Below are 15,393 nucleotides of genomic sequence, written 5' to 3'. Positions count from 1 at the left end.
GTGTGTGTGAGTCAGTGAGTGTGTGTGTGTGTGTGAGTCAGTGTGTGTGTGTGTGTGTGTGTGTGTGTTCTGAGACAGAGTCTTGCTTTGTTACCCAGGCTGGAGTACGGTGGTGCAATCTCAGCTCACTGCAACCTCTGCCTCCCAGTGGCATACCTGTCATCCCAGCACTTTGGGAGGCTGAAGCTGGAGGATTGCTTAAGCTTAAGCCCAGGAATTTGGGGCTGCAATGAGCTAAGATAGTGCTACCGCACTCCAGCCTGGGCGACAGAGCGAGACTTTGTCTCCAAAAACAAAAACAAAATAGGCCGGGCACAGTGGCTCATGCTTGTAATCCCAGCACTTTGGGAGGCGGCCTGTGTGTTGTGGGCTTGGGTGAGTGTACAAGGGCAGGTGTGTGAGTGCGCGTGAGCCAGTGGGGGGACATCAGCGTGTCTCACTGAGTGTGTCACTGAGAGTGAGATGGGTTATCTGTGTGACCAGCAGTGACATCAATAGGACTGGGGAGGAAATGGCTTTCTGGGGGTGTGTCTGCGGGGAGATGCAGGAGTCCCTGAGTGTGGGTGTATGTTCCCGTGTTTCTGCAGGAGCGTCGGGTGTGTGGTTGTTGTGTCATGTTGCATGCACTGTGTCTCTGTTGTGCATGTCGGTGCACTGAGGAGGTGTCGCTGTTGAGGCCGGGGGAGGTGGGTGTGTGTCCCCCTCCCTGGGAAGCTTCATGGGCTTGTCCTGCGGGCTCAGGTGTCATCCGCAGCCTGAGGATGGGGTCCACGTGAGCTGGGGTGCAGTGGCGGGTGTGGAAGGCAGGCTGGACTTTGCTCCAAGGAGATGGCTGCGGCCAGAGAGAAGGAGACATGCCTCGATGGCCCAAGGCGGCCAGCCAGCCCCATTTGCGCCCTGCTTTTCCCCAGATGTAGATGAATGCCGTATGCTTGCTCACCTGTGTGCCCATGGAGAGTGCATCAACAGCCTCGGCTCCTTCCGCTGCCACTGTCAGGCCGGGTACACACCAGATGCTACTGCTACCACCTGCCTGGGTGAGCCCAGCCCTCTGCACCTGCACCCTTGGCCCAGCCCGGCCACCTCCTGCGCAGCCCCTGACCACAACTTCCCTGAGACTTTGCAGTTTGCAATGTTAGGGTTTCATTTACAAAGTGGTGCCCGAACCATACAGACAACTGAGGGCCAGGTGCGATGGCCTGCCACTGTAATCCCAGTATTTTGGGAGATCGAGGTGGGAGGATCACTTGAGGCCAGGAGTTTCAGACCAGCCCGGGCAACATAGCAAGATCCCATCACTAAAAAAAATTAGCCAGGAATGGTGGCCTGTAGTCCAACATGCGCCTGTAGCCCCAGCTACTTGGGGAGGCTGCTTGAGCTCAGGAGTCTGAGGCTTCCGTGAGCTGTGATTGCGCCACTGCAGTCCAACCTGGGTGACAGAGTGAGACCCTGTCTCTTAAAAAATGAAAAAGAAGGCTGGGCGTGTTGGCTTGTGATCCCAGCACTTTGGGAGGCCGAGGCGGGTGGATCACGAGGTCAGGAGTTCAAGACCAGCCTGGCCAAGATGGTGAAACTCCGTCTGTACTGAAAATGCAAAAAAATTGGCCAGGCGTGGTGGCACGCGCCAGTAAACCCATAATCCCAGCTACTTCGGAGGCTGAGGCAGAGAATTGTTTAAACCTGGAGGGGTGGAGGTTGCAGTGAGCTGAGATCATGCCAGTGCTCTCCAGCCTGGGCGACACAGCAAGACTCTGTCTCAAAAAAAAAAAAACAACAACAACAACAAAAAAACCGGCCACACATGGTAGCTCATGCTTATAATCCCAGCACTTTGGGAGGTCAAGGTGCGCACATCATTTGAAGCCAGTATTTCAAGACCAGCCTGGCCAAGATAGTGAAACCCCATCTGTACTAAAAATACAAAAATTAGCTGCACGTGCTTCTGCACGCCTATAATCCCAGCTACTTGGGAGGCTGAGGCAGGGGAATCGTTTGAACCCGGGAAGTAGAGGTTGTAGTGAGCTGAGATCATGCCACTGCACGGTAGCCTGGGCCACAGAGTGAGACTCTGTCAAGAAAGAGAAAGGAAGAAAGGAAGAAAAGAAGAAAGAAAGAAAAGAAAGGAAGGAAGGAAGAAAGAAAGGAAGAAAGAAAGAAAAAGGAGAAAGAAAAAAGAGAGAAAGAAAGAAAAAGGAGAAAGAAAAAAGAGAGAAAGAAAGAAAAGAAAAAAGAAAGAAAGAAAAGAGAGGAAGGAAGGGAAAGAACGCCAGGTGAGGTGGCTCATGCCTGTAATCCCAGCACATTTTGGGAGGCTGAGGCAGGAGGATCACTTGAGGCCAGGAATTTGAGACCAGCCTGACCAACATTGTGAAACCATCTCTACTAAAAAAAAGAAAGAAAAAGAAAAAAATTAGCCAGGTGTGGTAGTATGTGCCGGTAATGCCAGCTGCTTGGGAGGCTGAGGCAGGAGAATTGTTTGAACATGGGACGCGGAGGTTGCAGTGAGCCGAGATTGCACCATTGCATTCCAGCCTGGGTGATGCAGCAAGAGTCCGTCTCAAGAAAGAAAGAGAGGAAGGAAGGAGGGAAGGGAGGGAGGGAGCATCCTTTCCTTCTCCCACCCCCATCCCATTTGGGCCACTTTCCTGCTGTTGTTTCTTTTATTTTGCACATCCTGAGATTTTTCAGTTACGTTTTGTAGCAAGTGTACCTCTAAGTCAGCAGGAGGCAAACCCCAGCCTGAGGGTCAAATCTGGCCCTCCAATTGTTCTTGTCAATAAAGTTTTATTAGCACACAGCCATACACATTTGTCTGCTTACCCTCAGTGGCTGCTTTGCTGGTACAAAGGCCACATGGAGTAGTTGTGTCCGAGACGATGTGGCCTGCAAAACCAAATGTGTTTACCATCTGGCTTTTTGCAGAAAAAGTGTTAATTCCTATGTAAGTCCACAGATTCCGGATGGTCCAGGTCTGGGTGGAGACCCCAGTCCCTGAACACCCCCAGGGAATGTCTGTCTAACCCCGCCCCACCACACCCCACTGTCCTTTCCTAGATGTGGACGAGTGCAGCCAGGTCCCCAAGCCGTGTACCTTCCTCTGCAAAAACACGAAGGGCAGCTTCCTATGCAGCTGTCCCCGAGGCTACCTGCTGGAGGAGGATGGCAGGACCTGCAAAGGTGATGTCCTTTCAACTCTCCCCCACTCCCGCCACTGCATGCGCTCTAGGGTCCTGCTCCTGTCCCCTGCAATCTCACCCCCTCCCATCTGCATGGAGTCAAGCACCATCTCCGGGATCTTTCTCTTGTCATCCCTCTGCCTGGAGGTGGCAAGGGCAGCCCCTGAGAAGCCCCTAACCCCCGACTGGGCCCTGCCCTGAGCCTGCTGGACTATCTGTGCTGCAGACCTGGACGAATGCACCTCCCGGCAGCACAACTGTCAGTTCCTCTGTGTCAACACGGTGGGCGCCTTCTCCTGCCGCTGTCCACCCGGCTTCACCCAGCGCCACCAGGCCTGTTTCGGTGAGTGACCCTTGCCCCTCACCGGGAGGTGATGCACAACCCCAGCCTTAGTTATTTTGCTCACCAAGAAAATATCAAGTTGGCCGGGCACAGTGGCTCTTGCCTGTAATCCCAGCACTTTGGAAAGCCGAGGTGGGTGGATCACGTGAGGTCAGGAGTTCAAGACCAGCGTGGCCAATATGGTGAAACCCCGTCTCTACTAAAAATACAAAAAAAAAATAGCCTGGAATGGTGGCAGGTGCCTGTAATCCCACCTACTAGAGAGGCTGAGGCAGGAGAATCACTTGAACCCAGGAGGCAGAGGTTGTGGTGAGCCAAGATCACACCACTGCACTACAGCCTGGGCAACAAGAGCGAAACTCTGTCTCAAAAAAAAAAAAAAAAAAAGCACCCAACATGTACTGGACATTGGGAACGTGGGGGTGATCAGAACAAAGTCTTTACTTCCTCAGTGCTTGCTTCCTGGAGGCATCTAGAACCTCCTTCCTCTCCTTTGGAAGCAGAGAGGCCCTCTGGCCTTGGTTCATGGCACCTTGCCTTCCCCCTGACAAGTGCCTGCTGGGTCTCCCTCCCAGAACCTCCCCAGAGCGCTCCTGAAATCCCAGGTCTCACATAGTCCCAAGAGGAAATCAGTTCCACAGCTAAAGTCACAAGAGCATCTGCTACCATCATTGTTTCTTAGTGTCTTGTGGCTCCCAGGGAACCCAATCTTCCCCAAAGGCAGAGCCTAGTCAAGGGTGGCGCCATTCATGCTCCAACTAATCTGCCCAGACAGCACCTACTGTGTACCAGGCAGTGCTCCAGACCAAAGGGTGGCAAACTCCAGCCTGCCAGCCAAGCGCGGCCCCCTGCTTGCTTTTGTTAATAAAGTTTTATTGACACACAACCAAGCCCACTTGCTTACAATCACCTGTGGCTGCTTTTGCACTATATTGGCAGAGAAGAGTCTTGGGACAGAGCCTATTACAGAAACAGAAATGGTTTGTCGGGCCCTGTTATAGACCCTGGGAGTACAGCAACAAACATAAGAGGCAAGACTCTTTCGTCATGGAACTTTCCTTCTGGCACAGAATCAGACTAGAAGCAGACATAACAAGAAACTAACAGAATGGTGTGGCTGGGGGTGGTAGCTCATGCCTGTAACCCCATCACTTTGGGAGGCTGAGGCTGGCAGATCACTTGAGGCCAGAAATTCGAGACCAGCCTGGCCAACATGACAAAACCCTGTCTCTACTAAAAATACAAAAATTAGCTGGGCGTGGTGGTGGCGCCTGTAATCCCAACTACTCAGGAGGCTGAGGCAAGAGAATCACTTGAACCTGGGAGGTGGAGGTTGCAGTGAGTCAAGATTGTGCCACTGCACTCCAGCCTGGGGGACACAGCAAGACTCTGTCTCAAAAACAAACAAACAAACAAAAAATTAACAGAATAGTGTGCTCAAAGGTGATGTGCGTCATGAAAGAAAGAAAAAATAAAAGCAGGAGTTCAGGAAAGAAGGAGAGGACAACAGGGTTGTTTTGGGAGGCAGGGAGAGATTTGTTGTTGTTGGGTTTTGGTTGTGTTGTGTTGTTCGTTTGTTTGTTATAGAAATGGAGTCTTGCTCTGTCACCCAAGCTGGAATACGTGATATGATCACAGTGCACTGAAACCTCAAATTCCTGGGCTCAAGCAATCCTCCCACTGCAGCTTCCCTAGTACTTGGGACTACAGGCTCACCACACCTGGATTTTGTTTTTGTTTTTGTTTTGTGTTTCTTAGAGATGGAGTCTCTTCACGACTCTGTTGCCCGGGCTTGAGTACAGTGGCTATTCACAAATGTGATCATAGCACACTGAAGCCTCAAACTCCTGGTGTCAAGTGATCCTCCCACCTCAGCCTCCAGAGAGGGCTTCGGTTGTGTTTTGTTTTTGTTTTTTGTTTTTGAAACAGAGTCTCGCTCTGTCGCCCAGGCTGGAGTGCAGTGGCCGGATCTCAGCTCACTGCAAGCTCCGCCTCCCGGGTTTATGCCATTCTCCTGCCTCAGCCTCCCAAGTAGCTGGGACTACAGGCGCCCGCCACCTCGCCCGGCTAGTTTTTTGTATTTTTTAGTAGAGATGGGGTTTCACCGTGTTAGCCAGGATGGTCTCAATCTTCTGACCTCATGATCCGCCCGTCTCGGCCTCCCAAAGTGCTGGTATTACAGGCTTGAGCCACCACGCCCGGCCAGGGCTTCAGTTTTAAGAGAGGGATCAGGTGAAGTGTCACCAAAAGAGAACATTTGGCTGGGCATTGTGGCTCATACCTGTAATCCCAGCACTTTGGGAGAATGGCTTAGGGCCAGGAGTTCGAGACCAGCCCAGGCAACATGGCAAGACTCCATCTCTACAAAAAATACAAAATTAGCTAGAGGTGGTGACACCTGACTGTAGTCTTAGCTACTCAGGAGGTTGAGGTGGGAGGATCTCTTGAACCCAGGAAGTTGAGGCTGCAGTGAGCAATGTTCATGCCACTGCAGTCCAACCTAGGAGACAGAGCAAGACTCTTTCTCGAAAAAAAAAAAAAAAAGAGAGGGAGAGAAAGAGAGAGAGAGAACATTTGAACAAAGACTCTTGAAACAAGATGCATTTCACTTTTTCTGCAACAGTAAAGTTTTCAGCTCACACCTGTGATCCCAGCATTTTGGGAGGCTGAGGCAGGAGGATTGCTTCAGCTCAGGAGTTTGAGACCAGCCTGGGCAACATAGTGAGATCCCATCTCTATTAAAAACAAACAAACAAACAAAAAAAACAGTAAAGTTTTCACTGGATGTGTGAGCAGCTGCATGGACCAGGGCCATGCATCACATGGGTACCATCCATGGAGCAAGCTCACACATGACTCTCACTAGAAAAGAGTTTAAATTCTCAGCCAGGCAGGTAGTGGTGTGAGGCTCAACTTGATCAAAAGTCAACAAACCTGGCCAGGTGCGGTGGCTCAAGCCTGTAATCCTAGCACTTTGGGAGGCCGAGACGGGCAGATCACAAGGTCAGGAGATCGAAACCATCCTGGCTAACACCGTGAAACCCCATCTCTATTAAAAAATACAAAAAATTAGCCGGAAGTGGTGGTGGGCGCCTGTAGTCCCAGCTACTCGGGAGGCTGAGGCAGGAGAATGGCGTGAACCTGGGATGCGGAGCTTGCAGTGAGCTGAGATCCGGCCACTGCACTCCAGCCTGGGCGACAGAGCGAGACTCCACCTCAAAAAAAAAAAAAAAAAAAAAGTCAACAAACCTTTTCTGTAAAGGGCTCAAGAGAAGTAAATATTTTCAGCTTTATAATTGAGATGGTCTCTGTCACTATGATTGGACTCTGCCGTGGTAGCATCAAAGCAACCGGAGAGATACATAAATGAAAGACCGTGTCTGTGTGCCAATAAAACTTTATTGATACAACAGACAATGGCTTGGATTTTGTCCCAGGGTGTTCCCATTTGCTGATGACTAAACTATTAATAGAAGAGCAAACTACATGACCACAGTAGGCCAGCCTGACGCTTGGTTTGCTTTGCTAGATGTAAGGGAAAGAAATTGTGGGTGGTGGCAGACATTTCTGTTTTTAATTTTTGAGATGGAGTCTTGCTCTGTTGCCCAGGCTGGAGATTGCAATGGTGCAATCTCAGCTCACTGCAATCTCACCTCCCAGGTTCAAGCGATCCTCCTGCCTCAGCCTCCCAAGTAGCTAGGACTATAGGTGTGCACCACCATGCCCGGCGAATTTTTGTATTTTTTGTAGAGACAGGGTTTTGCCATGTTGCCCGGGCTGGTCTTAAACTCCTGGGCTCAAGCAATCTGCTCACCTCAGCCTTCCAAAGTACTGGGATTGCAGGCATGAGCCACAGTGTCTGGCTGTGCCAGACATTTCTTTCTGGCCAGAGTGTAGACCTATTCTCTGTGGCCCCTCAAGTGACAGCTCAGGCAGCTGCAGGAGCCACTCCTACTTAGAAGCTTCATGTTCCCATGTCTGTTGTTCCCAAGAGATATTCAATTTTTGTTTGTTTGTTTCTGTTTTTTTGAGACAGAGTCTTACTCTGTCACCCAGGCTGGAGTGCAGTGGTGTGATCGTGGCTCACTGCGACCTCCGCCTCCTGTGTTCAAACAATTCTCCCACCTCAGCCTCCTGAGTAGCTGGGATTACAGGCATGCAGCACTACATCCAGCTAATTTTTGTATTTTTAGTAGAGACGGAGTTTCACTATGTTGGCCAGGCTGGTCTCGAACTCCCAGCCTGAGGTGATCCGCCCACCTTGGCCTCCCAAAATGTTGGGATTACATGCATGAGCCCCTGTGCCTGGCCCCGAGAGAGACTCTACATCTCCACAGATATATGCTTGGAGTCAAGAATCTCTGTACTCAAGGAAGCCAAAAGCAAGGTTTTCCACCAGGAATTTGTTGTTCATTCCCCAAAATCCCAGTTCAAATGCAATATACCAGTCATGGGCTCCTACCTTTGTAGCAATGCTCTCTGGCCATTGTACCAATGCCCTCCTACCATCATAGCAACCTGGCCATTTTAGTCAGCTCAGGTTGCCATAACAAAATACCATAGACTGCAAGTGTAGGATTTAGCAAAATCAAATCCAAAAACTGGGCTGGGTGCAGTGGTTTGCACCTGTAATCCCAGCACTTTGGGAGGCTGAGGCGGGAGGATCTCTTGAGCCCAGGAGTTTGAGACCAGCCTGGGGCACATAGTGGACAATGTAGTCCCCACGAGAAATACAAAAATTAGCCAGGCATAGTCTTGTGCACCTGTAGTCCTAGCTACCCAGGAGGCTGAGGTGGGAGGATCACTGGAGCCTGGGAGGTGGAGGTTGCAGTGAGCTGAGATTGTGCCCCTTCACTCCAGCCCAGGAGACAGAATGAGATCCTATCTAAAAAAAAAGAAAATTAACAGTTGGTTAAATGAAGCAGAGCAAATGCACACCAAGTGAAGATGTGGTGGCCATTTAAAATTATGCAAATAAGAATAGTAAGAAAAAATATATATGTGTGTGTATATATATATTCGAGATGAAATCTCTCTCTGTCAGTCGCCCAGACTGGAGTTCAGTGGCACAATCTCAGCTCATCGCAACCTCCACCTCCCAGGTTCAAGCGATTCTCCTGCCTCAGCCTCCCTAGTAGCTGAGACTACAGGCATGTACCACCACACCTGGCTAAATTTTTTGTGTATTTTTAGTAGAGATGGGGTTTCACCACGTTGGCCAGGCTGGTCTTGAACTCCTGACTTCAGGTGATCCGCTCCCTAGGCCTCCCAAAGTACTGGGATTACAGGCATGAGCCACTGTAACCAGCCCCCAAGAATAATAAGACTATTTAAAGACATAGAAAGATGTTCACAGACTATTCAGTGTAAAACAATAGCTTACACACACACACACACACACACAGAGAGAGAGAGAGAGAGAGAGAGAGACGGACAACCCATACACTGGGTGGCTTAAACTACAGAGATTTATTTTTTTTCAATTCTGGAGGCCGGGCAGTTCAAGATCAAGGTGGCAGCCTGGTTGGTTCTGTGAGGGCTCTCTTCTTGGTTTGCAGACAGCCGCCTTCTTGCTGTATCCTCACTTGGCAGAGACAGAGCAAGCTTTCTGGTGTCTCTTCTTATAAGGGCACTATTCTCATCATAAAAGCCCTACCCTGATGACCTTCTCTAACCCTGATCACCTCCCCAAGACCTAATCTCCAAATACCATCCCACTGGGGGTTGGGGCTTCAACATAGGATTTTGGAGAGATACAAACATTCAGTCCATGGCACCAGCTGACCTCACATTATTGTCAGGTTTCCATGAGAACAAAACTCAACAGGCAACCCAATGTCATTTTTCCATGGGAGAAGGAAAAGAGGCTTTGTTTATCTTTTACTCTTTTACCAGGCACTGCCCTAAGTCTTTTACAAGATTAGGTTAATTTAATTCTCTCTCGCACACACACAAAAATGCAGTGAGGTAGACATTATCATCTCCATGTTACAGCTGAGGACATCGAGGCACAGAGAAGGTAGGTAAGTTGCCCAAGGACACACAGCTTCAAGGCGGTGGAGATGAGATTCTTTATGTGCAGGATCTCAAAGATTGGCGTCTATTCTGTGAGTCAGGAACTGTTACAGATCTCATTTCACAGCGTGGGAAATAGGCACAGAGAGGGTGAGCAACTTGCCTGAAGCCACACAGTGGTGGGACTGGCATTGTGTCACCTGACACAAGTTCCTTAACCAGCAAGCAACCCTGCCCGATCTCTCTCTTCTGCAGACAATGATGAGTGCTCAGCCCAGCCTGGCCCGTGTGGTGCCCGTGGGCACTGCCACAACACCCCGGGCAGCTTCCGCTGTGAATGCCACCAAGGCTTCACCCTGGACAGCTCAGGCCATGGCTGTGAAGGTACAGCCCAGCTTTGGCTGGGGTCTAGTGTTTGGGGGTGTTGGTCCTGAGAGCCGTCTGGAAACCCTCTCTCCCTCTCTCTGTCTCAGATGTGAATGAATGTGATGGACCCCACCGCTGCCAGCACGGCTGTCAGAACCAGCTAGGGGGCTACCGCTGCGGCTGCCCCCAGGGTTTCACCCAGCACTCCCAGTGGGCCCAGTGTGTGGGTGAGTGGAAGGGGCTGGGAAGAAGCTGGGGCCCCCACCAGAATCTGCTCAGAGCAGGCGACTAACAGACACTACCCTGCAAGATGTTGTGACAAGCTCAATTATATAAAGATTGAACAGGCTAGCCCAGAAGGTAGTGAGTTCCCCACTGCTGGGGAGTCAAGGTGCAGCAGAATAAGCATGGAAAAGTGTCTGAGTTCATTCCTTAGGGCATGGTGGCCTGGAGGACTCAGTTGAGAAAGATTCTGAGACCTGAAGTCTGCAATTCTGTGATCACAGGGAAAGAGTGCTGTGATTGATTAGTGATGTCTGCCATGAGTGTGATTACTGATGTCTGCTATGGATGCTGCAAGGGGCGATGGAGGTGTGAATGCTATATCATTGTCATAGCTGTTGCAGAGGCCCTTTATTTGGGGAGCTAGCCTTCTGCCCTGCAACCTTCCCCCTTCTTCTGGCTGCTCCAGGACCTCCTGGCAGCCCGTTTCACTGCTCTTTTCATTCCTCCACTACAGTGCAGCTTTCACCCTCTACCATTTTCGGGCCCGCTTGCTCTCTCTTGAGACCTCTCCTTGGCCTCCATCCTCTACCTCCACTACTCTGGGCACCACAGTCTGCCCCTCCTGGACACACTCTCCTGTGGCCTTGGTGATGTGGCTGTCCCTGCTCTCCCACTGCCTCACAGGCACTGCCTTCTCTGCCCTCTCCTTTTGTCTCTCATGGTGGGTCTTTAGCTAAGTTCTCAGGCTTCCCATACCACATGACCCTGCCCCCCGAGGCAAGGTGCTTGTCTGCTGGGGATCTTGGGGATCCCACAGACCATTGGCCTTTGCTGGCAACTCTTCCTCAACTTGTCTCCTCCTCTCTGTACTGACTCATTCATTCTTTCCCCAGCTGTTTGCCAAGGACCTGCCTTTCACTAGGCCCTGAGCTCAGATGCAGAAGTGAGCTGAAAAACCATTTCTGCCTTGAGTTGTTCAGTCCAGCAAAGGAAACAGGAATAAATTAGACCCCTAACTAGGTTCTCAACAGAGGACCATTTCATCCCCTATAGTACATTTTGAAGTGTCTGGGAGACATTTTTGATCATCACAACTGGGATCCAGCGTGGTAGTTCACTCTTGTGGGATATTGAGGTAGGAGGATCGTTTGAGGCCAGGAGTTCAAGACCAGCCTAGGCAACATAGAAAGACCCCCATCTCTACAAAAAGTTAAAAGATTAGTCAGGCATATTGGTGCACACCTGTAGTCCCAGCTACTTGGGAGGCTGAGGCAGGAGGATCCCTTGAGCCCAGGAGGTCAAGGCTACAGTGCACTATGGTTGCACCACTGCACTCCAGCCTGAGCAACAGAGTGAAACTCCCAGCTCTAAACAGACAATTGGAGGCAAATGGATTTTCCTGGCATCAAGCGGGTGGAGGCCAGGGGTACTGCTCATCGTCCCACAGTGCAAGGACGGCTCCTCCCTAGAGAAAGATCCGGCCCCAAATGTCCATAGCACTGAGGGTGAGAAAGCTTGTTCTAGATCATCCTACACTTTGGGGTTTAGGGGAAGTGTTGAGAGATGCAGTGAAGGAGAACCACAGGGTTTGGGGCAGCGGGGCTATGGGGCCGATCTAGTCTCAGGGCTCACTGCCAGGTTGCTGGAGGCTTTGACATTGGACTTGGGCTCTGAACAGAGAGCATTTCAGGTGGAGGGCTCTGGGGGTGAGAAGGCTGCCCTGCCCCACCTCTGTGTCCTCCCTCTCCTCCTCCTTTCCTCCCACAGATGAGAATGAGTGTGCCCTGTCGCCCCCGACCTGCGGGAGCGCCTCCTGTCGCAACACTCTTGGTGGCTTCCGCTGCGTCTGCCCCTCTGGCTTTGACTTTGATCAGACCCTTGGGGGCTGCCAGGATGTGGATGAGTGCGCCGGACGGCGTGGCCCCTGTAGCTACAGCTGTGCCAACACTCCCGGTGGCTTCCTGTGTGGCTGTCCTCAAGGCTTCTTCCGGGCTGGGCAAGGGTGAGAGGCTGGAGTGGGGCGAACAGACTCCATGCCCTGCAAGCATCCATGCATGTGCATGCCACCACACACACACACACACACACACACACGCACAGACATGGGGCTTTGTGCATGCCAAGAATTTACCAGAAGAGCTTCTTCTGCCCGTGCATGCAGGCATTTACCCACATATGCACAGAGTCCTGGACACACAGAGGTACAGTGGCACCTGTATTTGTGCACACACAGGCTCACACCACTAACATGCAGTTGTCCACATGGCACACACCCCTACCAGTATGTGTGGGCACCCTCATGCATTTACAGATCCCAGCATGCACACGTGTGTGTGTGCGCACGCATGTCCAAGTGTGCACTCAGGCTCATGCATGCCCGCATCCCTGGGGGCACTGTGCCATTGCTACATCCTGGTTTGCACAGGTGAGGAAGCACACATGTGCCCACATGAGATATTCCCCATGTGAACACACAGGTTGGCACACGCACACGCCCCAGGTATGCTAATGTCCATTCATCCATCCCAGCCTGTGCCTGTCCTCTCACTCCTGTGTTCACACCTATGCCCAGGTGAACCAGGGGACTCACATGCACACCCTTATGTGGTGCACACACACTCGTGCACACGGAGTCACACCAGCACATGCTCAGAGGCATATGTGTGCTTGGGCATTTGCAGCATGACTCAGAAAAGAGGATGCGGGTGGAGCGAGGTGGCTGGGGAGGTCCCAGGAGCCTACCTCTGAAATCCCCCACTCTGCTCATCCTGTTGCAGGCACTGTGTCTTCGGCCTGGGCTTCAGCCCCGGACCCCAGGACGCCCCGGACAAAGAGGAGCTGCTCTCGACTGAAGCCTGCTATGAATGCAAGATCAACGGCCTCTCTGCCCGGGACCGGCCACGACGCAGTGCCCACAGGGACCACCAGGTGACATGGGTGCTGCACTGGGCGGGTGTGGCCAGGGAACGGGTGAGTGTAGGAAAGAGGCTGTGGACCCGACTTAGTCATGTCAGCCTCCCAAGAAGGAGCACCAGGCTCCACATCCCAGCAGGTTCCCCATGTCATGTGCTGGCTTGGGATCTTCTCGTGCTTTCTCAGCCCTGGGATTTTTTCTTGGGGGGTCTCTGGGGGACACATCTCCTGAGCACTCTACCTCACTCCTGGTGACAAGTCAGGCATCTTCCAAACAGATCCTGGCCGGGCTGTGACGCTCTCTGTGGGTCCCGTTTATAAAGGCACTTGGATGCGGGGACATACCCAGGCCCCTCCAACCCTGCCTGCACCCTGGAATCTGTCACCTCCTCACCTCCTAGTTGGTGAAGCCCTCCCTTGGGACCCTTTTGGGATTTAGTTCCAATGGGGCCCTAAGTGGCCTCTGTGCCACAGCTCTGCCCATCTCAGCTCCTCTGTGCATTCCTCTGGGCTGTTCTCACAAACCCTTAGTCCAAGTTAAGCCCAAGCCCCTTCCCTGTCTGAGCCTTGGGGAGGCGAGTCTTTTCTCTGGGGACCCCAGCAAAGGCTCCCCTTAGGAGCCTCAGGACCCCAACCTATACCCACTCAGCATCTGCCCTGTACCGCTCTTGTGCCTGAGGTGCTCCTGGAGTTCCTGAACCTGCCTTGTCTCTAGGAATCTCAGGGATCTTCAACACACCACTCGGTAGCCGTAGGGCAGGCCTATGCCTCCGTCCCTCCTGCCCTCCTCGGGCCACCCCATCAAGGTGTGTAGAGAGGGCAGTTTTGCCACAGCTGCCAGCTGCTTGCCCCTCAACTGAAGAGTCCCTGACTACGGGTCAGTCCTGCAGCCATCACCCAAGGGATCTGAAAGCCAAAAATGTATTCAACACCTGCTGTATGCAGGTATCACTCCAAGTGCTCTGTGTTCACAGCCTCTCAATGTTTATGACAACGCTGGGAGGTGTAGATGCCACTATTTTTTTTATTTATTTTTTATTTTTTGAGACGAAGTCTTGCTCTTGTTGCCTAGGTTGAAGTGCAATGGCGCAATCTCAGCTGACCGCAATCTCTGCGTCTCGGGTTCAGGCGATTCTCCTGCTTCAGCCTCCCGAGTAGCTGGGATTACAGGTGTGCACCACCATGCCCAGCTAATTTTGTATTTTTAGTAGAAACGGGGTTTCTCCATGTTGGTCAGGCTGGTCTTGAACTCCTGATCTCAGGTGATCTGCCCACCTCAGCCTCCCAAAGTGCTGGGATTACAGACGTGAGCCACTGCACCTGGTCTAGATGCCACTATTATCCCAAATTTACAGATGGAGGAACTGAGGCTCAGAGAGGTTAGGGCACATGCCCAAGTTACAGAACTTGAACATGGAGGTTCAGAGATTCCATGGCTATGGCACATGGACTTCTCTTTACAAGCAGCCTTGGCATCCATGGCCAGCCATCCTGGGCCCCTCTGCCTTCCGAAGCCACCACTTTACATTGTTTCCCAAACAATTATCATTGAGCATGGAAACCATTACCCCAAGCTCACCCCCACTGCAGACATTTAGGACGAAGCTTCTTCACTCCATGGATTTTACTGAATACCGCCGCTGGGCACTGTAATGGAGCAACAGCGAACAAAAACAACAACAAAAACACCTGCCCTCGTGAGACTGATATTCTAAAAGGGAGACACACAAGAAATCAACATGTAAAACATATCATATTTTATAACACATGACAAATATGATACATGATAAGTGCTACGGGGAAAAAAAAGTGAGAAATGGGATACGGTTATTGGGCTTGAGAGGCTTTCTATATTAGATAAAATGTGAGTGTATTACTTTGTATTACTGAAAGGCCCTTTTCCCCTCTAGTTATTTTTTCCCCCTTGCTGGGAAAAACTGTGGATGTATATATTATCCCATAGTTACTGGTATTTTCTGTAGACTTCATAAGGGCAGAACTGTGTCTGTAGGATTTACTACTGTATTGGCACCCCTTGGTACTCAATAAGAGTGAGTGGAGGCCGGGCGTGGTGGCTCAAGCCTGTAATCCCAGCACTTTGGGAGGCCGAGACGGGCGGATCACAAGGTCAGGAGATCGAGACCATCCTGGCTAACACGGGGAAACCCCGTCTCTACTGAAAAATACAAAAAACTAGCTGGGCGAGGTGGTGGGCGCCTGTAGTCCCAGCTACTTGGGAGGCTGAGGCAGGAGAATGGCATAAACCCGGGAGGCGGGGCTTGCAGTGAGCTGAGATCCGGCCACTGCACTCCAGCCTGGGCGGCAGAGCGGGACTCCGTCTCAAAAAAAAAAAAA

At 51.5% G+C, this 15,393-nt stretch overlaps 1 protein-coding gene across 1 annotated transcript in view; it reads left to right on the top strand.

The window, feature by feature from the left end:
- The first annotated feature begins 912 nt into the window (after window positions 1-912).
- Window positions 913-15,393, top strand: part of LOC112617363 (fibrillin-3-like) — a 19,209-nt gene continuing 4,728 nt past the window's right edge. Inside the window, exons 1-7 of the mRNA XM_025374129.1 lie at window positions 913-1,037; window positions 3,055-3,177; window positions 3,403-3,519; window positions 9,790-9,918; window positions 10,008-10,127; window positions 11,893-12,127; window positions 12,903-13,053. Of these exons, the coding sequence (XP_025229914.1) occupies window positions 929-1,037; window positions 3,055-3,177; window positions 3,403-3,519; window positions 9,790-9,918; window positions 10,008-10,127; window positions 11,893-12,127; window positions 12,903-13,053 (984 nt within the window). The 5' untranslated portion in view covers window positions 913-928. The remainder of the gene's footprint in view (window positions 1,038-3,054; window positions 3,178-3,402; window positions 3,520-9,789; window positions 9,919-10,007; window positions 10,128-11,892; window positions 12,128-12,902; window positions 13,054-15,393) is intronic.

This window comes from Theropithecus gelada, unplaced genomic scaffold (assembly GCF_003255815.1).
Source record: "Theropithecus gelada isolate Dixy unplaced genomic scaffold, Tgel_1.0 HiC_scaffold_16090, whole genome shotgun sequence".
Lineage (NCBI taxonomy): Eukaryota > Metazoa > Chordata > Mammalia > Primates > Cercopithecidae > Theropithecus > Theropithecus gelada.
This window is presented reverse-complemented; position numbering and strand designations above follow the sequence as displayed.